At 46.3% G+C, this 26905-nt stretch overlaps 2 protein-coding genes across 5 annotated transcripts; both read right to left on the reverse strand.

The window, feature by feature from the left end:
- Nucleotides 1-4154: 4154 nt before the first annotated feature.
- On the reverse strand, nucleotides 4155-16744 carry LOC142908830 (cyclin-J-like). Of its 3 annotated transcripts, XM_076059470.1 has the most exons (7): nucleotides 16557-16744; nucleotides 15700-15823; nucleotides 14524-14735; nucleotides 14290-14402; nucleotides 13093-13308; nucleotides 9410-9569; nucleotides 4155-6386 (listed from the first exon to the last, which is right to left on the reverse strand). In XM_076059470.1, the coding sequence occupies exons 3-6, from the start codon at nucleotides 14603-14605 to the stop codon at nucleotides 9555-9557; spliced, it is 426 nt and encodes a 141-aa protein (XP_075915585.1). In that variant the 5' UTR covers nucleotides 14606-14735; nucleotides 15700-15823; nucleotides 16557-16744; the 3' UTR covers nucleotides 4155-6386; nucleotides 9410-9554. The 3 variants fall into 3 exon arrangements, with proteins under 3 accessions (XP_075915585.1, XP_075915586.1, XP_075915584.1); XM_076059471.1 differs by lacking the exons at nucleotides 9410-9569; nucleotides 13093-13308; nucleotides 14524-14735; nucleotides 15700-15823; nucleotides 16557-16744 and having other exon boundaries at nucleotides 14290-14368; XM_076059469.1 differs by lacking the exons at nucleotides 13093-13308; nucleotides 14290-14402; nucleotides 14524-14735; nucleotides 15700-15823; nucleotides 16557-16744 and having other exon boundaries at nucleotides 9410-9553.
- A 1074-nt stretch (nucleotides 16745-17818) lies between these two features.
- On the reverse strand, nucleotides 17819-26207 carry LOC142908831 (uncharacterized). 2 transcript variants are annotated; one of them, XM_076059473.1, is made up of 7 exons: nucleotides 26049-26207; nucleotides 25201-25225; nucleotides 22289-22398; nucleotides 21456-21530; nucleotides 20534-20667; nucleotides 20143-20204; nucleotides 17819-19972 (listed from the first exon to the last, which is right to left on the reverse strand). In XM_076059473.1, the coding sequence occupies exons 3-7, from the start codon at nucleotides 22346-22348 to the stop codon at nucleotides 19395-19397; spliced, it is 909 nt and encodes a 302-aa protein (XP_075915588.1). In that variant the 5' UTR covers nucleotides 22349-22398; nucleotides 25201-25225; nucleotides 26049-26207; the 3' UTR covers nucleotides 17819-19394. The 2 variants fall into 2 exon arrangements, with proteins under 2 accessions (XP_075915588.1, XP_075915587.1); XM_076059472.1 differs by having other exon boundaries at nucleotides 25092-25225.
- Between the last annotated feature and the right edge of the window lie 698 nt (nucleotides 26208-26905).

The raw sequence follows: 26905 nt of genomic DNA on the forward strand, positions 1-26905 counted from the left end.
CCGCAGTTTAGGGACCGCGGCGTTTTTCCCACCTGCACAACAAAATTTAAGACGCCGTCCATAAATCTTATTTTTAATTGCTGGAAAGGAGGCAATAAATTGAATAATTAATGCCGATTTTAATACAGGATATGCATCGTCACCGCGTGCAACATGTGTGATTGATTGGACGACAGGAAGTAAACTACATTTTCAAGTTCGGTAAAAGCGTTGAAAAATTTAGAGGGGCAGAAATTACTCCATCGAGAACACAACATTTTAATTCAAACCCAGTAAACATGCAACGTCGAGCCAACGTTGGCATTTAGTTAACATAGGTGTACACACACAGTGTGATTAACATGGTGTACACACACACAGTGTGATTAACATAGGTGTACACACACAGTGTGATTAACATGGTGTACACACACAGTGTGATTAACATGGTGTACACACACAGTGTGATTAACATGGTGTACACACACAGTGTGATTAACAGAGGTGTACACACACAGTGTGATTAACATAGGTGTACACACACACAGTGTGATTAACATAGGTGTACACACACAGTGTGATTAACATAGGTGTACACACACAGTGTGATTGACATGGTGTACACACACAGTGTGATTAACATGGTGTACACACACAGTGTGGTTAACATGGTGTACACACACACAGTGTGATTAACATGGTGTACACACACAGTGTCATTAACATAGGTGTACATACACACTGTGTGATTAACATGGTGTACACACACACAGTGTGTGATTAACATGGTGTTCACACACACACAGTGTGATTAACATGGTGTACACACACAGTGTGATTAACATGTACACACAGTGTGATTAACATGGTGTACACACACAGTGTGATTAACATGGTGTACACACACACAGTGTGATTAACATGGTGTACACACACAGTGTGGTTAACATAGGTGTACACACACAGTGTGATTAACATGGTGTACACACACAGTGTGATTAACATGGTGTACACACACACAGTGTGATTAACATAGGTGTACACACACAGTGTGATTAACATGGTGTACACACACACAGTGTAATTAACATAGGTGTACACACACAGTGTGATTAACATGGGGTGTACACACACACAGTGTGATTAACATAGGTGTACACACACACAGTGTGATTAACATGGGGTGTACACACACACAGTGTGATTAACATAGGTGTACACACACACAGTGTGATTAACATAGGTGTACACACACACAGCGTGGTTAACATAGGTGTACACAGACACACAGTGTTACTATTATGATGGGCTCATCTTGCCTTAGCAGTAGTGTGACATCAGACGCTGAGTTTGTATTGTATTTTTCTCAAGCAGCTTTGAATTAGCCCAGCTAATTGACCCCGCGGTGTGAAAGTGGTAACTCTACATGTGCGGCTTGTCAGAGGCAGTCTTCACTGCAGTGAGCATTGGTGATGATACCACACTGATGAGTCTGATCAATGACTAAATGGGCCTAGAGTTACCCATCTCTGTATTGGTGATGATACCACACTGATGAGTCTGATCAATGACTACATGGGCCTAGAGTTACCCATCTCTGTATTGGTTATGATACCACACTGATGAGTCTGATCAATCACTAAATGGGCCTAGAGTTACCCATCTCTGTATTGGTGATGATACCACACTGATGAGTCTGATCAATGACTAAATGGGCCTAGAGTTATCCATCTCTGTATTGGTGGTGATACCACACTCATGAGTCTGATTAATGACTACATGGGCCTAGAGTTATCCATCTCTGTATTGGTGGTGATACCACACTGATGAGTCTGATCAATGACTAAATGGGCCTAGAGTTACCCATCTCTGTATTGGTGATGATACCACACCGATGAGTCTGATCAATGACTACATGGACCTAGAGTTACCCATCTTTGTATTGGTGATGATACCACACTGATGGAGTCTGATCAATGACTACATGGGCCTAGAGTTACCCATCTCTGTATTGGTGATGATACCACACTGATGAGTCTGATCAATGACATGGGCCTAGAGTTACCCATCTCTGTTTAGTTTAACACATAGGCTTTCGCGACCAAAATTCAGAACATCTTGTGAATGTGATTAAAGATATTAAACTTACTCCGATGTGATTTCTCTGTTCACTAAGGTTCCAGTGGACGAATCGCTTAAATTACTTGATACACTAGTAAAGAATACCGGTTTACCAAAAGATATTCCGAAACTTGCTGGCCATTGTTTAAATAACACTTATTTCTTATGGAGAGGGGATTTCTTTAAACAAAAGGAAGGAGCAGCAATGGGTTCTCCTTTATCCCCTGCTATACCAAATTTGTACATGGAAAACTTTGAAATAAGAGCACTTGCCTCGAGCACATTGAAACCATCCTTTTGGTTTAGATATGTGGATGACACTGGTTGTCTGGCCACATGGTAAAGATACACTTAATGATTTTCTAAATCATCTCAATGCACAAAACCCGGCCATCCAGTTCACCATGGAAATGGAGGTGAATAACACACTCCCATTCCTAGATATTTTGCTTGGACATGGCCTAAACGGTAAAATAACACAGCGTTTACAGAAAGCAAACGCACACTGATACCTATCTGAATGCAGAATCACATCATCATCCAGCTCAGAAATCCTCTCTTATCAAGACGCTCATACATTGGGCTAAAACAGTGTCAGATGGTGAGAGTCTAGTGAGAGAGATTAAACACGTTAAAGACGCACTACGACAGAATGGCTACAATAATGCTCAAATTAACAGAGCACTGAATGCCAAATCACGATCGCAAAGCAATACTGCTGAAAGCGACCAGATTGTTAAAACAATAAAAATTCCATATATCTCAGGAGTAACTGACAAATTAGCCCGTGTTTTGCAAAAGCAAAACATTACAGTAAGATTTGGTACAGTACACAAAATTTAAAAACTAGTATCTTGTACTAAAGACGCATTACCTAAATTATCAACAGAAGGTGTATATCGGATTAATTGTTTATGTGGCAGCTGCTACATTGGACAGACGGGACGTAACATCAGCGTAAGACTAAAAGAACATCAGATAAATATTAAATTATCTCAAACACAACTGTCAGCAGTGGCAGAACATGCTTGTCAACAAGGACACTCAATTGATTTTGACAATGTTGCAGTGGTGTGTAAAACGAATTATTACTGGCAAAGACTAATTAGAGAATCCATTGAAATTGAGAGGAACAAGAATAACTTTAATCGCTCTGACAGCTACAGGCTTAGTGCGGCCTGGAAGCGTATTATTAAATAATACACATTACATTTTGATTTAAAGAATTACTAATCTACAACTCATTACTAATCATAACCATTGACTGATTATCAATCGATTATATAATTACAATACCCCCCCTCCGCCTCTAATCACTGCACCTGATATGAGTTAAGTGATGACGTCACCCTGCTGCTCTATATAAAACCGGGAGCAAGCGAGGGCTTTACCATTCTGGCGAATTGCCCGATGATTGCTGGATGTATTTACCAGCGAAACGTCGTACTCAAACTGTAAATGTGGATTCACTCTTCAACACACCGGTGGGCTAAAGTAGTGAACTATTTGTCTTTTTGTCAACGTGACACTTTTTTTGCTGATTGGCCATGTCGGGTGGTGGAGGGTTACGACACATTTATAAATAAACGCGATCTAACCTAAAAACCTTTATTATGAATTACCCATCTCTGTATTGGTGATACCACACTGATGAGTCTGATCAATGACTAAATGGGCCTAGAGTTACCCATCTCTGTATTGGTGATGATACCACACCGATGAGTCTGATCAATGACTACATGGACCTAGAGTTACCCATCTTTGTATTGGTGATGATACCACACTGATGAGTCTGATCAATGACTACATGGGCCTAGAGTTACCCATCTTTGTATTGGTGGTGATACCACACTGATGAGTCTGATCAATGACTAAATGGGCCTAGAGTTACCCATCTCTGTATTGGTGGTGATACCACACTGATGAGTCTGATCAATGACTAGATGGGCCTAGAGTTACCCATCTCTGTATTGGTGCTACCTGACAGCAGTCGGTCAGATTTGCTCTGATTTATTTTGACAGTGACCAAAGGTAAGAGAACCACAATGCACTGCTTAAGAAGAAACCGTTTATTTGCAAGTAAAACATGATTTTACAACCTGCGCTGTTATGATCGGATTTTTTCGTCAATTACAGGTTTAAATACTCTTTGTTGGTGATATTAAAGGAATTACCAACACTGGATCAGGGCCACAAATACGAATATCTTGCCATGACCGTTTGAGCAGGAAGACAGTTTTATCAGTAACATATTTTTTTCTAAATTAATAGTCTAAAACAATTAATGATTCCCTTGTCTCACATGCAAGAGATAATTCTGAATATAAATGCTGTCACCCAGTCACACACAGGATTAAATGTGCCCATTTAAAGTGTAAATAATTATCCACAATGAAATTACAGCAATACACCTGTCCGTAGCAGCATCTTTCACATGTTGATGCAGAAAACTTCGAAACCGACTTTGCCATCCCTATAATTACACGTAATTTCATTAATACACGTTCTTTCTGAGAGGTGCATAAGTGATAAGGTCGCAATATATAAAAACAAGTAGCAGACACAGTTCACACTGTTTAATGGAAGTGTCTGGGTGGCTTTGGGCTAACACTATGCCCCGAAACAGAGACATGAGATTGGTACAAATTCCACGCATGGTTATTTTTTATTTTAATGGCTAAACAGATGGCACATTATGTTCAGTGTATTTGGTAATGTTGTTCAGTGTAGCGCAGTGATAAAAGTGTCCAACCTATAACCAGATAGTCGCCAGTTCAATTCCCACACAAGAGGTAGATTCTGCAATTATTCCAGTTTAACACGGAAGCTTTCGCGACCAATTATTCCGCCGGGATTGACGCAGTAAGTGCCGCTTTGTGGAACGGCAACGATCGCTTCGCAGACATGTCCTTAAAAAATACCTTCATTGGCTGAGAAACTCCCGTGAAAATAAGCATCAACCAATGCTCACTTAGGCTTGATGACATTTTCTTACTATGTCTCTTTGGCCATTTGAATTCATGGCCAAACATAAAATGGCCAGAGTGGAGCCGGGCCCGAACAGCGTGGCTTTTAACTGCAGGCCGACCCACTATTTGTCGGCGTTCGGCTGGCCTCTTGACCAGCGGAAGTCGGTTTGCGATGTCGCGGGATTGTGTGCGGCACGACGCCTCATTAATTTAAATTTGCAATCGTCGCGAAGATTCTGTGACGCTTTCGTTGCCGGTAATCTACAGCTCACTCCAGCGCTGTCCTCCAGACAGTCTCGTCCCTTCACCTGATGAAGGCTGCTTGTGTTGTGGCCGAAACGTCGTGATTTTTGTTATTTTATTTTTTACCTACGTGACTTTACCCAATAGAACCAAAGAGTATGGATCTACAGCCTCCTTGAACACCCCCCACCCCCCCAGCTTGCCGACCAAAGCTCTGACGAGCTGAGCTTTGACCGACAACTCGCTCCGTGTTCTGCATTCCTGAAATCGGTGCCCTGCCGAAAACGCAACAGCAATCGCCGTACAGCCTGCCGATCTATCTGTTGTGCGGCTCGATGGCCAGGTTCCTGCTGACACGCGGCTTGCGCGGCCAAAACGTGGTCATCCCAAATGTTGCTGAACGGCGGCGGCAGCGGCGGCGACGACGACTCCATCTCCTGACCCACCTCCACAGGTGGCGTCTGCACCGACTTGGGCACCAGATGCTGCTCCTCCTGCTGCTGTTGTTGCTGCTGCTGCTGTGGCTGCTGCTGCTGTGGCTGCTGCTGTTGCTGCTGCTGTTGTTGTTGTTGCTGTGGCTGCTGCTGCAGCTACTGTGGCTGTTGCTGTGGCTGCTGCTGTGGCTGCTGCTGCTCCTCCTGCTGCTATTGCTCCTGCTGCTGTTGTTGTTGTGGCTGCTGCTGCTGCTGTGGTTTCTGCTGCTGCTGCAGTTGCTGCTGCTGCATCATTTGTTGCTGTTGTTGCTGCTGCTGTGGCTGCTGCTGTGGCTGCTGCTGTTGCTGCTGTTGCTGCTGTTGCTGCTGCTGCTGTTGTTGCTGCTGTTGCTGCTGCTGTTGCTGCTGCTGTTGCTGCTGCTGCTGTGGCTGCTGCTGTTGTTGTGGCTGCTGCTGCTGCTGTGGCTGCTGCTGTTGCTGCTGCTGCTGTAGTGGCTGTGGCTGCTGCTGCTGCTGCTGTAGAGTTGACTGGTGAAGAGGCACACGTGGTATGGCTGAGGCTGAGTGGGAGGGCTGCTCAGAGTGGACAGCAGGATTTTCCTGAAGCTCCATGACCTGCTTCCTGTTGAAGTTGTATTTACTGAAGAGTTCGAACACAGGGGGAGGACGTAGAGTTAGAACAGACACACAGGTCCATGCCTGTGTGTGTCTAATCATGTTAGGTTCAAGCCCATCTTGACACACACAGGTCCATGCCTATGTGTCTCATCATGTTAGGTTCAAGCCCATCTTGACACACACAGGTCCATGCCTGTGGGTCTAATCATGTTAGCTTCAAGCCCATCTTGACACACACAGGTCCATGCCTGTGGGTCTAATCATGTTAGGTTCAAGCCCATCTTGACACACACAGGTCCATGCCTGTGTGTCTAATCATGTTAGGTTCAAGCCCATCTTGACACACACAGGTCCATGCCTGTGGGTCTAATCATGTTAGGTTCAAGCCCATCTTGACACACACAGGTCCATGCCTGTGTGTCTAATCATGTTAGGTTCAAGCCCATCTTGACACACACAGGTCCATGCATGTGGGTCTAATAATGTTAGGTTCACGCCCATCTTGTGATCATTGAACCCAATATCACACCGTGCCCTTGACAGCAATATAATAATTTAACATCAATAAAAACATCTAAGATGTACTGCAGTAATTAACACCACTGCATAGTACTGTCGTTTGTAGTAGTTTGTCCTCAATATAACATAAGTGGAAACAACCCTGGGGCAAAATCTGAAAACCATACTCTCCAATCTCTAAAAATTAAGAGTGTGCAACTTAATGTTGTTATGTTTAAATAACGGTTGCTAAGCACAGGCCCAAAATACTAAGAAGCCAGCAACAGCACCAGAGGAATGTCTAATCGTTTAGCGTTCATCTGCTTATTTAATTCAGCAAGGTGATGAGAAACCTCAACCATAAGGGCCCATCTACCAATGAGTCACAAGGCACCATGGGTAATGCTGGAGCGCCTCACCGAGTCTCAGGGCATCCGTGATGGACTAGGACGTGAAATTCGCACGCACAGGAATCCACATATCAGCTTCATTTAGTCGTCATGGATATTGTTTAAAATATTTGCCATCTTATTCTTAGTTTTTTCGGTAAAGTCACGTTGAAGAGAAACAACAAAATATATATAAAACAATAAAAATTCTCACGACGTTTCGACCATAACTCAAACGGTCATCATCAGGTGTGTCGGTTTGCATAAATTTATTTTGGAAACGGCATATTTATTTATTTATATATATAAATAACGTTTGCGTCACGCGCAACGATTGGCTGTTTGCCAGGACTAGTCCATCTATTTTTTGAAAAGAGGAGGGGGGAGACGAAATTTGTTTTTATGTATGCTGTCTGAAAGCCACTGTAAGCGTGAACAATCAATCAAGAACTGAAATGATTTATCAAATCTTTCCAATGATTGCTAAGATAGAATCCATCTTCTCGGTTGAAATTGTCTCTGTGTTTGTATATGTGGATAGCTTCATGAACGAATCTCTCATGGAAGCCAGATGGCTTACAAAGAACCTCCGTCTTGGAAAAGTCAATGGCATGTGAGCCTACTGAATTAGAACAATGATCTGCTATGGCCGAGGTGTTGGTCCTACCGTGTTTAAGGTCTGCTTTATGTTCACGAATGCGGTCCGAGATATGGCGTTTGGTTTCTCCAATGTAACTACTACCACAGAGGCAACTTAGTTTGTAGACACCAGGGTATTGTATGTCCGGAATCACATCTTTTACAGACGGAACCAGATCACGGATTTTATGTAATGTGTTGAAACGGACGTGGATCTTGTGTTTATTCAAGATTTTGGAGATCTTTTTTGTGATCCCAGCAATGTAGGGTAAAGTGATGGTTTTGAAAGGCTCCTCAAGATCTCCAAAATCTTGAATAAACACAAGATCCAGGTCCGTTTCAACACATTACATAAAATCCGTGATCTGGTTCCGTCTGTAAAAGATGTGATTCCGGACATACAATACCCTGGTGTCTACAAACTAAGTTGCCTCTGTGGTAGTAGTTACATTGGAGAAACCAAACGCCATATCTCGGACCGCATTCGTGAACATAAAGCAGACCTTAAACACGGTAGGACCAACACCTCGGCCGTAGCAGATCATTGTTCTAATTCAGTAGGCTCACATGCCATTGACTTTTCCAAGACGGAGGTTCTTTGTAAGCCATCTGGCTTCCATGAGAGATTCGTTCATGAAGCTATCCACATATACAAACACAGAGACAATTTCAACCGAGAAGATGGATTCTATCTTAGCAATCATTGGAAAGATTTGATAAATCATTTCAGTTCTTGATTGATTGTTCACGCTTACAGTGGCTTTCAGACAGCATACATAAAAACAAATTTCGTCTCCCCCCTCCTCTTTTCAAAAAATAGATGGACTAGTCCTGGCAAACAGCCAATCGTTGCGCGTGACGCAAACGTTATTTTTATATATATAAATAAATAAATATGCCGTTTTCTAAATAAATTTATGCAAACCGACACACCTGATGATGACCGTTTGAGTTATGGTCGAAACGTCGTGAGAATTTTTATTGTTTTATATATATTTTGTTATTTTGTTGTTTCTCTTCAACGTGACTTTACCGAAAAAACTAAGAATATGAATTACTGCAGTCACGAAAGCTTTAAATCAAAATTTATTTGCCATCTGTTGCACAATGGCATACTCGTTGTGTTTTTTTTTAGTAGTCTCTCGTCATGCCAACTTGACAACAGTATTTGTCCTCTGGAGACACTGGCCTCCACCGTGTGAATGTTGGATTGACACGACTACCTCGGTCCCACCGACATCGCTCATTTGACCTGGGAGACCACTTTCACTTTGACTAACAGTTAATCTTAAAGCAGTGATGGTTTTGGGCCGCAGTGATGGTTCGGGCAGCGACGCATAACCTGTATTCAATTTCCCTTGGGTAAATTCGGCTTTAACGGGTAACCGGTATTGGTTTGTAAACATAAATTGTGGAGAGAAAAGAGCACGTTGCTGCCTCGTGAGCCACAACTCAGCCTTAATAGGTCTCTTAAACGGTCACTTAGGAGAGCTTTGTGTTGTTTTGTCGTGCAAATCACCAAATCAGCTGCTCCGCGCACGGCAGGATCATCTCCCAGGCAAGGCCAGTGAAGTGTTGCATGTACAGAGTCCACGCAGAGGGCAGCTTCACTTCTATACGGGCCAATGCTATGCTTGCAGCCGCCACCACGGATGGACGGAAACTCAGGAATACGTGGTCTGCATACACACAAAGACAAAAACCCTCCGTTTAGCCTTAACAGACTGTTGGGGCAAGTGCTGTTAGCGAGCACCTATGAAGGCCGGCACGGCACACGAGGGGGTGGGTGGCCAGCACCACGCCCGGCCGCCTTTGTCTCCCCAGTGCTAGCGATGTTTACACACCGCATTGAGTTACTCATTTGAGGCCGAGTCGACCTAGGGGAGGCCCAGGACCGGTTCAGATAATCGTCACTGGTGATAGCCGTGAGCGGGCATTGGACCAGCAGGGTGTCCAGGGTCGTAGCTGCAGCGTAGCGCTAACCGCTATGCCACCTCTACCCTGCACACAGGAATGACAGGCAGGCACACACACAGACGCTTAAACGCACAAGAACCCAGTGAACGAGGAACGTTGGGCCAACGGCACCCTGAACATTTGAACAAACATTCCGACTAAAATTTTGATTTAAAGCTTTCGTGACTGCAGTAATTAATATTCTTAGCTCTTTCGGTAAAGTCACCACGTTGAAGGGAAACAATAAAATAATAAAATATATATAACAATAAAAATTCTCACGACGTTTCGACCATAACACAAACGGTCATCATCAGGTGTGAAAAGCAACGGCAAGAAACATTTGAAAGAAGTGGAGGTTTTCATTTATTTATTTATTTAACGGTGTTTGTGTGTTTTTATTTAAAGCTTTCGTGACTGCAGTAATTCATATTCTCAGTTTTTTCGGTAAAGTCACGTTGAAGAGAAACAACAAAATAATAAAATATATATAACAATAAAAAATTCTCACGACGTTTCGACCATAACTCAAACGGTCATCTTCAGGTGTGTTGGTTTGCATAAATTTATTTTTAAACGGCGCATTTATTTATTTAGAAAAAAACGTTAGCGTCACGCGCAGCGATTTGGCAGTTTACCCAGAACTAGTCCATCTATATTTTGAAAAGAGGAGGGGGGAGACGAAATTTTTTATAATGTATGCTGTCTGAAAGCCAATGTAAGCGTGAACAATCAATTAAGAACTGAAATGGTTTATCAAATATTTCCAATGATTGCTAAGATAGAATCCATCTTCTTGGTTGAAATTGTCTCTGTGCTTGTATATGTGGATAGCCTCATGAACGAATCTCTCATGGAAGCCAGATGGCTTACAAAGAACCTCTGTCTTGGAAAAGTCAATGGCATGTGAGCCTACTGAATTAGAACAATGATCTGCTACGGCCGAGGTGTTGGTCCTACCGTGTTTAAGGTCTGCTTTGTGTTCACGAATGCGGTCCGAGACATGGCGTTTGGTTTCTCAAATGTAACTACTACCACAGAGGCAACTTAGTTTGTAGACACCAGGGTATTGTATGTCCGGAATTATATTTTTTACAGACGGAACCAGATCACGGATATTATGTAATGTGTTGAAACGGACCTGGATCTTGTGTTTATTCAAGATTTTGGAGATCTTTTTTGTGATCCCAGCAATGTAGGGTAAAGTGATGGTTTTGAAAGGCTCCTCAAGAGGGTTCTTCTTCATGGTTTGAGTGATAGCTTTGCGGATTGTATAGTCGGAGTAACCATTAGCCCTAAGAGCTTGGTGTACGTGCTTGAGTTTACTGCTTATGTGTTCCTGGTCGGATATGCATTGGGCTCTATGATACAGAGTCTTGATGAGAGAATTCTTCTGTGATGGATGGTGGTGGGAATCCGGTTTCAGATAAGCATCCGTATGGGTAGCTTTCCTGTAGACAGAGTGGCTCATTGAACCATCAGGTCTCTTTTTAATTAGGACATCCAAAAAAGGTATCTTGCCATCTATTTCGACTTCCATGGTAAATCTGATGGCTGGGTGTATGGAATTGATGTGGTCGAAGAATTGGTCTAGAGCAGGCCGGCCATGTGGCCAGATGACAAAAGTGTCATCCACGTACCTCTTCCATAAGGTTGGGCGCAAAGTGGCAGTCTGGATGGCGTCAGTCTCAAATTTCTGCATGAAAATGTTAGCTATAACTGGAGAAAGGGGGGAGCCCATTGGGGTGCCCTCAGTTTGTTTGTAGAAAGTTCCATTCCAAGTGAAGTATGTATTGGTTAAACAGTGTCTCACCAGGGGGGGTACCTCAGTGTTTAGTCCTTGATGAACCAAGTCTTCAATGATTCCAATGGTATCACTCAAACCATGAAGAAGAACCCTCTTGAGGAGCCTTTCAAAACCATCACTTTACCCTACATTGCTGGGATCACAAAAAAGATCTCCAAAATCTTGAATAAACACAAGATCCAGGTCCGTTTCAACACATTACATAAAATCCGTGATCTGGTTCCGTCTGTAAAAGATGTGATTCCGGACATACAATACCCTGGTGTCTACAAACTAAGTTGCCTCTGTGGTAGTAGTTACATTGGAGAAACCAAACGCCATGTCTCGGACCGCATTCGTGAACACAAAGCAGACCTTAAACACGGTAGGACCAACACCTCGGCCGTAGCAGATCATTGTTCTAATTCAGTAGGCTCACATGCCATTGACTTTTCCAAGACAGAGGTTCTTTGTAAGCCATCTGGCTTCCATGAGAGATTCGTTCATGAGGCTATCCACATATACAAGCACAGAGACAATTTCAACCGAGAAGATGGATTCTATCTTAGCAATCATTGGAAATATTTGATAAACCATTTCAGTTCTTAATTGATTGTTCACGCTTACATTGGCTTTCAGACAGCATACATTATAAAAAATTTCGTCTCCCCCCTCCTCTTTTCAAAATATAGATGGACTAGTCCTGGGTAAACTGCCAAATCGCTGCGCGTGACGCTAACGTTTTTTATAAATAAATAAATGCGCCGTTTAAAAATAAATTGATGCAAACCAACACACCTGAAGATGACCGTTTGAGTTATGGTCGAAACGTCGTGAGAATTTTTTTATTGTTTTATATATTTTATTATTTTGTTGTTTCTCTTCAACGTGACTTTACCGAAAAAACTAAGAATAGGTGTTTGTGTGTGTTTATTTATTTATTTATAAAAAAACGTTAGCGCTACGGGCAGCGATTTGGCAGTTTGTTTAGAAGGACGAGTCCATCTATGTTCTGAAAAGAGGAGGGGGGAGACGAAACATTAATGTATGTTGTCTGAAAGCCACCGTAAGCGTGAACAATCAATTAAGACATGTTCACGCTTACGGTGGCTTTCAGACAGCATACATTAATTTTTCGTCTCCCCCCTCCTCTTTTCAGAACATAGATGGACTCGTCCTTCTAAATAAACTGCTAAATCGCTGCGCGTGGCGCTGACGTTTTTTTAAATACCCCGTTATAAAATAAATAAATTAATGCAAACCGACACACCTGATGACGACCGTTTGTGTTATGGTCGAAACGTCGTGAGATTTTTTATTGTTTTATATATATTTTATTATTTTATTGTTTCCCTTCAACGTGACTTTACCGAAAGAGCTAAGAAAATCAACATTCCGACGTTGGAAAAAATATATATATTCGGTGACGTTTCAGGCACTGTCCCTTCTTCGCTGGTCACCTTAGCGTTGCCTACGAAGCGCTCCTCTACAGCTCTGCGAGCACCTTGCAGGGTGAGCTGAAGGAAGTGGGCCGTGTACTTGGTCGTGTACGCGTGCCGGTAGGACGAGCCTCCAGCCGGGGCGTCCTCACGCCGCGACAGCCACAGGAAGTAGTTCACGAAGTGCGCCGCTGTGGGCGTGCACAGGTTCCAGTCGAGTGTACACAGCAGCAGGAACTGTGCAGGGGGGAGGCAGATGGGAGAGTGGGCTGGCACGGCACAGCTGCCACCACTCCGTGAAGCATTCAGTCCGCCACGCTGCTGCGTGTTGCCTGGAGGGTTTATTTGGTGCGTGGCTCGCAAAACAGTTCAAATGTCTGGTCAAGGAGTCAACTCGGCCCTTCGTCTGCACGGGTAAATGCAATGACCATCATATTAAATTTCGATTTAAAGCTTTCGTGACTGCAAGGATTCATCTTCTTTGGTTCTTTCGGTAAAGTCACCACGTAGAATGAGAATAAAATAATACATTGATAAAATAACACAATAATATTCTCATTATTGTGTTATTTATTTCATCAAGTGATTATTTTATTCTCATTCTACGTGACTTTACCGAAAGAACCAAAGAAGACGATCATATTCTTTTGGGTCTTTCGGTAAAGCCACGTAGATTGAAAAATTAACAAAAAATATCACGATGTTTCGATCGCAACGCAAGCAAATCGTCACGGGGTGATTGTTTTACGGAGAGACTGAGCCCCACCATAGGAAGGGAGAATTTCCTGCACCACTCCACGTTCATTCGTCAGGTCTGCTGTGGTAATGTTATTCTGCAGCTTTTGCCTTCCTGTTATCTAGTAAGAAGACACGCTTCTATATTCAAATTCGGGCTGTACATTCAAATTGTTTACAGAATAATTAGTTGGCATGAAACAGAGATGATGTGTTCATACTCTTTGGGTCTTTGACGTTTCGATCGCAACACAAGCAATCACCTGAGGACAACTGCTTGTGTTGCCATCGAAACGTCGTGATTTTTTAAAATTATTTTTCCATCTACGTGACTTTACCGACAGACCCACAGAGTAAGATTGTAAAGTAACAAGACGAAACAATTGGTTTCTTGAATCAAATCGTGACCTTGAATCATGACAATGCACGGAACGGTTCTGGGGTGAAACATTGCATGCTGAATTAATAGGGGCATGCAGCTACCTCCGTCTGCTGCAATTCCTCCTTGGACAGACTTAGCCCTTGCTTGGTCATCACCTCCAGCCGGTTCACCCAGTCCAGTCGCGGCACCTGCTCATCCATCTCCTCGAACTTGGCTGCGCAGGGTGTCAGGGACACGCATGCCGACGGTGAGCAAGCGACCAAGCGTACGAGCGAGAAATGAGCGAGTGATCGGGTGATCGGGTGGGTGGGTGGGCACGTGAGCGATTGACCGACCTGCTATAATGAGGTAGCAGATTGAGCAGGTGTAGAGGCAGAGGACGGTGATGTCGTGGCGGTCCATGAACACGTCTAACATCGCGATGGCCAGGTGGTGCGTGGCCACACTCAGCTGCAGGTGCTCGCTCAGCGTTGCCAGGAGGTCGACGAAGTGGCGACGGAGGTGCAGCTGGGGCGAGCGTAGCGCAAAACCGAGGCAGCGACAGCTCCTGCGAGGGAAAAACAAAAAGAGGACGTGGGGTTTGGTAGGGCAGTTGGGACGCTGTGGAGTTGGGTCAAGAGGTCAAGAGGTGTTTTGAAACGATAATAGATTATTCTGGGGGTCGAAGGAGGCGACGTGCCCGGTTACGGTGGGCCACAGCATTTAACTTTCGCCGTCACGCAAACCAAGAGTGACAAAAGCCACGGGCCAAAATTGTCTCCCTTTTCAAGCGAGTGAAAGATGGCGAAGAACTAATTCGGTAGTTCTCAGCCTTTGTAAGCCATCTGGCTACCATGAGAGATTCGTTCATGAGGTTATCCACATATACAAGCACAGAGACAATTTCAACCGAGAAGATGGATTCTGGCTTAGCAATCATTGGAAAGATTTGATAAACCATTTCAGGTCTTAATTGATTGTTCACGCTTACAGTGGCTTTCAGACAGCATACATTAATTTTTCGTCTCCCCCCTCCTCTTTTCAGAACATAGATGGACTAGTCCTTCTAAATAAACTGCCAAATCGCTGCGCGTGGCGCTGACGTTTTTATAAATAAATAAATCGTTTTAAAATAGATAACTTTATGCAAACCGACACACCTGATGACGACCGTTTGTGTTATGGTTGAAATGTCGTGATATTTTTTTATTGTTTTATATATATTATTATTTTATTGTTTCCCTTCAACGTGACTTTACCGAAAGAGCTAAGAATAGTCCTCAGCCTATGATGAAACAAAACCACGAGGTGTGGAGATCCGTAGCTCCAAAGCAAAGCCACTTTTATTCTTCGAACCGTATTGCTCATGTTATAGTCCCCGGAGAGATAGGGGGCTGGGTTGATCCGCTGGCCAGGATTGAACTTGCAACCCACTCACTGCGAGTCGAGCACCCAAACGTACGTGCCGTGTAAATCAGTTCGTAGGATTCGCGTCTGCGTGTAGGAGGCCTATTGACGAGAGAGGCGGATACCTTCTCTCGAAGGACGCGGTAGATGTCGTCTGCCAACTCGCCTTGCCACCACTCTCTTCTGTCCATGTCTTGGTTAGTCGCTCGCGCCTCGTGCTCAGGAGTTTATTACTTGGGCAGGCACGTGCTGGGTGCACACAAGTGTTCACGAGTGGAGTTTATTACTTGGACAGGCATGTGCTGGGTACACACAAGTGTTCACGAGTGGAGTTTATTACTTGGACAGGCACGTGCTGGGTGCACACAAGTGTTAACGAGTGGAGTTTATTACTTGGACAGGCACGTGCTGGGTGCACACAAGTGGTCACGTGACAGATTTGACGTCACAGCTCACTTGCCGTGCAAAAAATAAAATGCATTATTGAGCTCCCCCCCCCCTAAAAAAATACAAAAGTGTATTTGTATAATGTTTGCATGGTGTACAGCCTGGAAAGTACCCACATGGCAAATTTCCAGTTTGTTGCATGTGGAGAAGTACAGACAACACACACATTCACAACTTTGCCTTTTGTATATATGGGGATTACCACAGGTTATACCCACGGGCACTTCGTGCTCAACAGAGCATTAAGAATAAAGGCTTTCACAACACTTAGAAAATAAACTGCATTTGCAATTTTTTGCAAAAAAATAGAACACATTTTTCCACGTGTAAAAAAATTCAATCGTTATTGACACGTGTGCAAATTTCATAATGTATTTGCTTGAGCAAGACCGATTACATTATTGACGAAATCTTAAAGTGCTCATGCTAAACCGGCTTCCAAACGTCTCAAGCTCACACCCTACCCCCCGCTATGCATGTGGAATAATGTAAAAAATGTGTCCCGTTATGATGAAAAACAAAACAACAGTCTTACCAAACACTGCCCATTATTACACGGCGGGAAGGGAAATCGTTCAAGTAACAAACCGTGATAGTTTTAACGCCTCAATATGTCACGATATAGTCTAAATACAGCAAGTCTCAAGTCTTTCACGGTAACTACGGACGGAACGGGCAGCACGCAGCCACGTGGGAGTGGTCACGTGACGCAGCCGCCGACTCCCAGGACTCTACACGCCCCGGAAGTGCTGCTGAGCGCCGGAAGCTGGAGGTGACGCGTCATCCGTGAGCCAGAGACTCCTGATTGGATGAGGTGTGGGCGTGGCCGACACCCGAGGGGGAGGCGACGGCCAGGGGATAAAGGGGGGGGGGGGGAGGGAAAGACCCACACAGACCCATAGAGACCCACAGAGACCCATACTCACAGAGACCCATACTCATAGAGACCCACACAGACCCATAGAGACTCATAGAGACCCACAGAGACCCACACAGACTCATAGAGACCCATACTCACAGAGACACACAGAGACTCATAGAGACCCACAGAGACCCATACTCACAGAGACCCATACTCATAGAGACCCACACAGACCCATAGAGACTCATAGAGACCCACACAGACTCACAGACTCATAGAGACCCATACTCATAGAGACCCACAGAGACTCATAGAGACCCACATAGACTCACAGAGACCCACAGACACCCACACTCACATAGACCCACAGACCCATACTCATAGAGACCCACACAGACCCACAGAGACCCATACCCACAGAGACCCACAGAGACCCATAGAGACCCACACAGATACCCACAGAGACCCACACTAACAGAGACCTAAGTAAAACTAAACTAAGTGTATTGCCACCAGGGTGTAAGGGGGCCCCCCACTGAGTTGCTGTGCCAATCTTGGTCCACGCGAGCGGCCTGCCCTGCACCAAGTGAAAGCAGCTCCGTCAGGTCGCTCGTCACGTGGCAACGGTGTTAGAGCGGCCAGGAGAATAATCCTCGCACTCTTAAGACGCACCGCTCGGATCGCTAGGGATGGGTTAGCGCGTCTCCCACGTGCGTGTGAATATTCACAGAGGGTGAACGTGGATGTAAGATAATTTTGTCGTGACGGTGCTCGCAGTTGCTGCGAGCTGCTAAGAGACACTTGCCCCTACAGTCTGTTAGAGGCCACACGGGGGACCTTCACTGGAGGGGTTTGCTTTGGCGCACCAACGCTCCCCACACACACGCACACACGGTGAACTCGTAAAGTGATGACAGGAAACGATGAGGTAAAATGTGCAAAAGTTTAATATATTAAACGGCAATAAACGCATTCAAGAGTGCGAGTGAGGTAAAAAAATAGAATTTCTACATTGAGGTAAACATTTTTTTTATATTCTGAGGTAAAAGCAAATCTTTTTTACATTGAGGTAAAAAAATAACATTCTGAGGTTAATTTTTTTTATAAACATTCTGAGGTAGACAAAAAAATATTTTGAACATTACGAGGAACATTTTTTTCACATTCTGAGGTAAAAACATGAACATTAAATTGTCCTTAAGGAGACATAAATTAACAAACGCTCTCTGTGTATCTATCTGTCTCTCTCTGTCTCTCTGTGTATCTGTGTCTGTGTGTGTCTGTGTGTATCTGTGTCTGTGTATCTGTCTCTCTGTGTCTCTTTGTGTGTATCTCATCTCAGTCAGTCGACCCGTGGCACCTGGGTCTGCCCCGTGACCTCCTGCCAGCGGTCGTTCGACACTTCACGTGGCCTCAAGGTGCACATGTCCTGGCACAAGCGTCGTGGTGACGCGATTCGCCACTTAGTGGCGAATGGCAGTTGTTGTTATTGTTGTGCATGTCTGTGTGTGTGCGTGTCTGTGTGTGTATGTCTGTGTATTTTGTACCATCGGACACTACACCCCCACAACTCCCAATCGGTGATGGGGCAGTTGTGGAGAGAGTGGAGAGTTTCCCATACCTGGGCAGTGTGCTTATGACTGGCTCCAGTTTAACAGCAGAGGTCTCCCTCCGAATCAGTCGAGCGGCAATATCTTTGCATCGGTTGCGTAACGCTGTGTGGAAGCTACCTGGTCTGTCGCTCCGCACTAAGCTTCAGGTCCTCTCGGCCACGGTCATTCCCTCCCTTCTCTACGCTTGCGAAACGTGGACCCCCCTAATGGAACATCTTCGCCGGTGAGAAACATTTAAGCTGGCCTGCCTACGATCCATCCTGGGTTTAACCAGACTGGATTGTGTGAGGAGCTCACAAATCCTTGAAAGATCTGGGCAAGGTCCCATCGGTGAGCTCCTCCAGCGGGCAAGGCTGCAATGGCTGGGTCATGTAGCCCGCATGCCCTGCCACCGCATGCCGAAACAGCTTTTGTTCGGCCGGATTGAGGGGGCTAAGCGGGTGCGGCACGGGTTAGAGAAGAAATGGAGTGATGTGGTACAGGAGGACGTGGAGCTGAGTGGACTTGCCGATGACTGGTACCAGCGGTGTCAAGATCGGCCTCTGTGGAGGAGGCTCGTGAAGGATGCTACTGGGCAGTTGGAGGTAGTCGCACTCCAACAACAACGGAGGGCGGAGGAGCGACGCTCAGAACGAGCGGAGCGCCGGGTGGCTAAAGCACAGCAGGTTGGCACAGTAGGAGGCACAGGTGGTGCATCAGCCAGTCATCTCAGTCAGTCGACCCGTGGCACCTGGGTCTGCCCTGTGACCTGCCAGCGGACGTTCTGCACTTCACGTTGCCTCAGGGTACACATAGCCTGGCACAAGCGTCGTGGTGACGTCACCGCCACTTAGTGGCGAATGGCGGTTGTTGTTGTTGTGTCTGTGTGTGTGTCTGTGTGTGTCTGTTGTGTGTCGTGTCAGGACAGGAACGTGTGCACCACAGAGTGGATCTCCCTGCGGCAGAGTGGGCAGGCCATGCCACGCCGCTGCAGCTCCAAGGCGCAGCGGCGGCACGTGGCAAGGTGACCGCTGTCGCCGTGAACTAACGTGCAGCTACGCGGCTCACTCCGGCACACCACGCACTCACCCACGATAACACCACCAGCACCACCCACACCACCAGCACCACCCACACCACCAACCACACCAACAACACCAACACTACCACCCACACCAACACCACCACCCACACCACCACCATCACCCACACCAACACCACCACCCACACCACCGCCACCACCACTGCCACCACCACCCACACCAACACCACCACCCACACCAACACCACCAACCACACCAACACCACCACCACCACCCACACCACCACCATCACAACCACCACCCACACCACCGCCACCACCACCCACACCACTACCACCACCACAACCACCCACACCACCACCCACACCACCACCACCCACACCAACAGCACCGCCACCGGTTGGAGCGCAAGATGGAGAGGAAGTGGTGGAGGTGGTGGTGATGTTGGCACCGGCTGAAGGGGAAGAAAAAGAAGAGAGTGAGTGAGTGAATGTGTGAGTGTGTGAGTGTGTGACTGTATATGGGTAGCGGTAGTGTAGTAGTAGTTAGTGCTACGTCGCGCTATGAACCCGGGGAGGAAGTGAGAAGGAGGGAGGGAGTGAGGAGGAGGGAGGGGAACTTCACCTCGCCTGCTGTCGGCCATCACTATGGAGAATGACTTCACAAACAGCGCTGCCACCGAGTGTCTGGAAGAGAGAGACAGGGAGATCCAGGCTGCGTTTGGATGCAGGCTCTATCTCCCGCCCCTCTCTCTCTCTCCACCCCTCTCTCTCTTGTGCTTGTTTATTTTTATTTCACTTTCTTTATTATAATTTTTCTATCTACGTGACTTTAGTGAAAGAACCAAAGAATATTCACCCACTCAATCACTCGCCCACTCACTAAACAGCTCACCCATCCACTCAATAATTCACGCCCCCACTCGCCTTCCCACTCACTCACTAAATAACTCATCCGCTCACCCACACTCACTCACCCACCCACTCTCTCTCCACCCTCTTTGTATCTCCCTCACCTGGGATCTCTGAGTGAGAATCCCTCCACACCAAACACCTCCCCCAGAGGGTCCCCGCCACACCTCACCAGGTACGGCCTCTCTACATCGTAAAGTTGTCTTCGCTTGATGTATTGTCCCACGTAGTGGTGCGCCTACGTGGGACGCACACACACACACACACATGCACACACGCATGCATGCACACACACGAGTGGGTGACTGAGTGGGTGAGTAGGTGGGTGGGTGAGTGAGTGGGTGAGTGAGTGGATGAGTTAGTGAGTGGGTGGTTGAGTGATTGAGTGGGTGAGTGGGTGGGTAGGTGAGTGGGTGGTTGAGTGATTGAGTGGGTGAGTGGGTGGGTAGGTGAGTGAGTAGGTGAGTGAGTGGGTGTGTGGATCAGTGAGAGAATCAGTGAGTGGGTGGGTGGAGCACTGATTTAGTGGCATGGGCGGAAGAGATGGACTAGTCAGTGAGTGGATGGGTTAGAGGGTGAGTGGATGGGTTAGAGGGTGAGTCGAGTGAGTGGTTGGGTGAGTGAGTGGATGAGTGAGTGGTTGGATGAGTGAGTGTTAGTGTGTGGGTAAATGGAGTGGGTGAGTGGTTGGGTGAGTGGGTGGCTGAGTGAGTAGGTCAGTGAATGAGTGGGTGGACGAGTGGTTGGGTGAGTGGGTGGGTGAGTGTAACGTCTGTACTATGTTGAACTTCTTTCGCAACGCACGTAGCCATGTGTGATAATCCTGCAAATCCAAATTATACAGCAGGTGTCAGGTTCGCGATGGAATCCACGACCTCCTGTACACCAGGCGAGGTAGTCAACATCTCCTAGCCACCCTGATAATGATGATGGTGGGTCCCACGACCTCCTGTACACCAGGCGTGGTAGTCAACATCTCCTAGCCACGCAGATGATGATGGTGTTGGTGGTCGTGATGGGACCCACCTGCTCCCACGTGAATGTGTCGCCCTCGACACCGACCGACTGCAGCAGACGAAGCATCGCAGGCACCGGCTTCAGCTGCATCCCAGCGGACAGAGGCATCACGGAGCCACATGTCATCACTCACACAGACACAAAGGTCCCCCGTGTAGCCACGGCAGGCTATAGGGGCAAGTGCTGTTAGCGAAGAGAAGCACCTATTAAGGCTGCCGGCACTGTGGCACATTAGGGGGTGGGTGGCCAGCACCACGCCGAACCGCCTTTGTCTCCCCAGTGGCTTTGTTTACTACGACACACCGCTACACCAGCTACTCTTTTGAGTCAACCTAGGGGAGGCCCAGGACCGATTGTAGTGTATAGTAGTGTATATTACATTGTAGTGTATAGTAGTGCATAGTGTATAGTAGCGTATAGTACTGTAGTTTATAGTAGTGTAGGGTATAGTGTAGTGTATAGTAGTGTAGTGTATAGTAATGTAGTGCATAGTAGTGTAGTGTATAGTAATTGTAGTGTATAGTTGTGTATAGTGTACAGTGTATAGTTGTGTAGTGTATAGTAATGTAGTGTATAGTTGTGTATAGTGTACAGTGTATAGTTGTGTAGTGTATAGTAATGTAGTGTATAGTTGTGTATAGTATAGTGTACAGTGTATAGTATAGCGTACAGTGTATAGTATAGTGTACCGTGTATAGTATAGTGTACAGTGTATAGTGTGCAGTGTATAGTGTACAGTGTATAGTATAGCGTACAGTGTATAGTATGGCGTACAGTGTATAGTAGTGTACAGTGTATAGTAGTACACAGAGCACCGGTGAGCCCCCCTAAAAGCGACTCACCAGAATGTTCCTGTGAGCTCCAGCAGCGGCCAGAGACAACCTGGAGTCACCGGCACTCATCACGGCAGCGGCCAGAGACAACCTGGAGTCACCGGCACTAATTACGGCAGCTGTGGAGACAGCAGGAAGACAGCGACACTCGTCACGGCAGCTGTGAGACAGCAGGAAGACAGCGACACTCGTCACGGCAGCTGTAGAGACAGCAGGAAGACAGCGACACTCGTCACGGCAGCTGTGGAGACAGCAGGAAGACAGCGACACTCGTCACGGCAGCTGTGGAGACAGCAGGAAGACAGCGACACTCGTCACGGTAGCTGTGGAGACAGCAGGAAGACAGCGACACTCGTCACGGTAGCTGTGAGACAGCAGGAAGACAGCCACACTCGTCACGGCAGCTGTGGAGACAGCAGGAAGACAGCGACACTCATCACGGCAGCTGTGGAGACAGCAGGAAGACAGCGACACTCGTCACGGCAGCTGTGAGACAGCAGGAAGACAGCGACACTCGTCACGGCAGCTGTGGAGACAGCAGGAAGACAGCGACACTCGTCACAGCAGCTGTGGAGACAGCAGGAAGACAGCGACACTCATCACGGCAGCTGTGGAGACAGCGACGTGGTGGGGGGGGGGGGGGGTGAGTAATGCTCAGCCGCCGGGCACGGCTGACGACCACCTCGTGGGGACCGCCTGTGTCGTGAGTCTATGGGTCTCTGTGTGAGTCTGTGGGTCTCTGTGTGAGTCTGTGGGTCTCTGTGTGAGTCTGTGGGTTTATGGGTATCTGTGTGAGTCTTTGGGCCTCTGTCAGAGTAAATTGGTATCTGTGTGAGTCTATGGGTATCTGTGTGAGTCTGTGGGCCTCTATCAGAGTAAATTGGTATCTGTGTGAGTCTATGGGTCTCTGTGTGAGTCTGTGGGTCTCTGTCAGAGTAAATTTGTCTCTGTGTGAGTCTATGGGGCTCTGTGTGAGTCTGTGGGTCTCTGTCAGAGTAAACTGGTCTCTGTGTGGGTCTATGGGTCTCTGTGTGAATCTGTGGGCCTCTGTCAGAGTAAATTGGTATTTGTGTGAGTCTATGGGTCTCTGTGTGAGTCTGTGGGCCTCTGTCAGAGTAAATTGGTATCTGTGTGAGTCTATCAGTCTATGGGTCTCTGTGTGAGTCTGTGGGTCTCTGTCAGAGTAAATTTGTCTCTGTGTGAGTCTATGGGTCTCTGTGTGAGTCTGTGGGTCTCTGTCAGAGTAAATTGGTCTGTAGTGATAGCAAGTACCGCCACAGTCAGTATGCACTGTTGTAGTGATAGCAGTTACCACCACAGTAAGTATGCACTGCTGTAGTGAGAGCAGGATCCACCACAGTCGGTATGCACTGCTGTAGTAATAGTAAATAATGCTATCGAGTTGGTACATACCGCTATATAGAGTTAGTAGATACTAAAACAGTCAGACTATACCACTACAGTCAGCAAATACTGCTACAGTCAGCAGATACAACTACGGTCAGTAGCTACTAGAGTCAGTAGGCACTACTATAGAGTGAGTAGAAACTGATATAGAGTTAGTAGTTACTACTATAGTCAGTGAATACTCCTATAGAGTCAGCAGATACTACTATACAGTTAGTCGTTACTACTATAGAGTCGGTAGACACTACTGTAGGGCCAGTAAATACTACTACGGTCAGTAGTTACTACAGTCAGTAAATACTACTAAACAGTCAGTAGCTACTACTGGCTCAGTAGATACTACTGTACAGTCAGTAGATACAACTACAGGGCCAAGAGATACTACTTATTCTGTTGTATGTAGGCTGTGTAGGTATATACAGGACTAGCTGTACTACCCAGGCTTGAATTCACCACACCCGGCCGCCTTTGTCTCCCCAGTGGCGATGTTCACACCACAACAGTTACTCGTTAGAGGCTGAGTCGACCTAGGGGAGGCCCAGGACCGGTTCAAATAATCGTCACCGGTGGTGGCCGTGAGCGGGAATCGAACTCGGGTCGCCGGGTTCGTAGCGCGGCGTAGCGCTAACCACTACACTACAATGCATTAGGCTTCCACACACAGACACAAACACACAGACACACACACAGACACACACAGACACAAAAAGATCCCCCATATAGCCTTAACAGACTGTAGGAGCAAGTGCTGTTAGCGAGCACCTATGAAGGCCGGGACGGTACACGAGGGGGTGGGTGGCCAGCACCACGCTCGACCGCCTTTGTCTCCCTAGTGGCAATGTTTACACACCACACCAGGTACTCATTTGAGGCTGAGTCGACCTAGGGGAGGCCCGGGACCGGTTCAGATAATCGTCACTGGTGTTGGCCGTGAGCAGGAATCGAACCTGGGTCGCCAGGTTCATAGCGCAGCGCGCTAACCGCTACACTATCGCTCCCCACAACACACAGACACACACACACATACAGACAACGCTAACCGCTACACTACAATGCGTGACGCTTCCACATGCACGGGTCACGTGACAGATTTGACGTCACAGCTCACTTGCCGTGCATAAAATCTAGGCATTATTGAGCTCCCCTCCCCACCCCTAAAAAAAACACAAAAGTGTATTTGTATAATGTTTGCACGGTGTACAGTCTGGGAAATACCCACATGGCAAATTTCCAGTTTGTTGCATGTCGGGAAGTACGCTAAACATTTTGAACAGACAACACACACAATCACAACCTTGCATATTTTTATATATATGGAGATAAACAGTAAGAGCCAATTTGTTAATCCATTGCCGGACGAGGGTCTCCCCACGCCGCCCCGGGTCATGATTTGACCATACTTCACCACGCTCGTCCGTGTGGCGGCTTGGTGGAGGAGGGTAGCGTAGACGTGGGAGCGTAGTGACATTGTACTCTACAATGGATGTTGCCCCCACCGCTCCTATGCCACTCACCAACGTTGCACAGTCCCGCAGCCGCCTAAAACAACAACAACAACAAAGTCCCATCACAAGGGAGAAACACACAAATAGAGATTCACTCACCACCACGTAGCTGTCAACCTCTATCAGTGCCCCTACCTTATTACAGATCAATTCAGACCATATCGGCCACCACGTGTCTTTATGAATATCAACGTTCGTCCTGCGAAGTCCCATCACAATGTAGAAACACAAATAGACAATACTGTTACCAAAGCATGTTTTTTTGCCCGTATTGAAACGGCTGTACCCCGTATGGGCGTGAAAACTCAATGTCTCTGTACAAGAATACGGGGTAAACCGTGCGGGTTATGACAGCTGTGATGCATCAAGAGATAACTTGACCCGTGGTTGTGTTACCTCGTTTAACCAAAGGCTTCAAACTCGCGTGGAACAGCCCGAAACCCAAAGCATGAGGACAAACACAAAGACGGGTATATCACGAGAGAAAAAAACCCCTACATATTTACCAATAACACTGCCCTTAAAAGTAAATTCTGTGGTGCATAATCGGGCAATGGGCCTTTTTCATAACGCCTCTGTTACTGACGATTGTATTTCAGCCTTTCTTCTTACGACTGCTGCCTGTGTATCTTACTGTGAAAACAGTTCCACAAAGCATGTATAAATGTTTATTTTCTTTGTGACAGACTAGGCCCGAGACGCCAGGGAGGGCCTGAATGGCCTGGATTGCCTACCGAGAAGGAGACGCCTTCCCCGGCGGGGAGCAACCACAGCCTGCGGTGTCACCGCCGCAACGGGGGTCACACAACACCGGATTTTTTTTTCGTCAAAATTTTAAAACCAAAACACCCACTTACCGGTTCGCGTGAGTTCAATCCTGCTCAGAGTTTTAAGGGGCGAGAGGAATTGTTCGTGCAAGTTTAGAGTTTAGGGTGGGGGTGGGGAGTCGTTATGTTCCGAACAGTTTAGAAGCGTCCTGGGAGCCGGGCTTGAGGCGTCAGCCATTGGCACTTGGGAGCTACCACTCCCAGCCAAGGGTTGACGCTCAAACTATCAATCTTATACTTGCACTTCCATCACATAATTTGAATCGTATTTACTCGAACAATATATGCTGAATGATCTACTATGATGGTCACGGTCGCTCCGTCATTGTATTGCTGTTGAAGATGTATATATTTATATATTTTAAAAAACATTACCGCGTCTGCGACCCCCCCCCCCTATTTAAAGCGGTAAGTTGGTTCGTTCCAAATGATGACGTTCACACAACGCGATCAAAGTTGGGAACGCTCTTGCAGAATTGTACAACTCCGAAAGTTATCGCGATATGGCGACACTACGATATTACCTAATCATATCCACCATAAGCATATCGTACATTTTTTTCCACACGGCACGTGCACACACTCAAAGCACTTGCAATTCAAATTTCGATTTAAAACTTTCGTGACTGCAGGGATTCATCTTCTTGGTTATTTCGGTGAAGTCACCACCATGTAGAATGGAAACAATAAAATAATAAAAATAGATATTTTGATCCCCTGCTGATTTTGTACGTTTGCCCACTGACAAAGAAATGATCAGTCTATAATTTTAATGGTAGATTTATTTGAACAGTGAGAGACAGAATAACAACAAAAATCCAGAGAAACGCATGTCAAAAATGTTATAAATTGATTTGCATTTTAATGAGTGAAATGAGTATTTGACC

Source organism: Petromyzon marinus, unplaced genomic scaffold, assembly GCF_048934315.1.
Source record: "Petromyzon marinus isolate PM22_M1 ecotype Great Lakes invasive population unplaced genomic scaffold, UKy_Petmar_22M1.pri1.0 PM_G_Scaffold_103, whole genome shotgun sequence".
Classification (NCBI taxonomy): domain Eukaryota; kingdom Metazoa; phylum Chordata; class Hyperoartia; order Petromyzontiformes; family Petromyzontidae; genus Petromyzon; species Petromyzon marinus.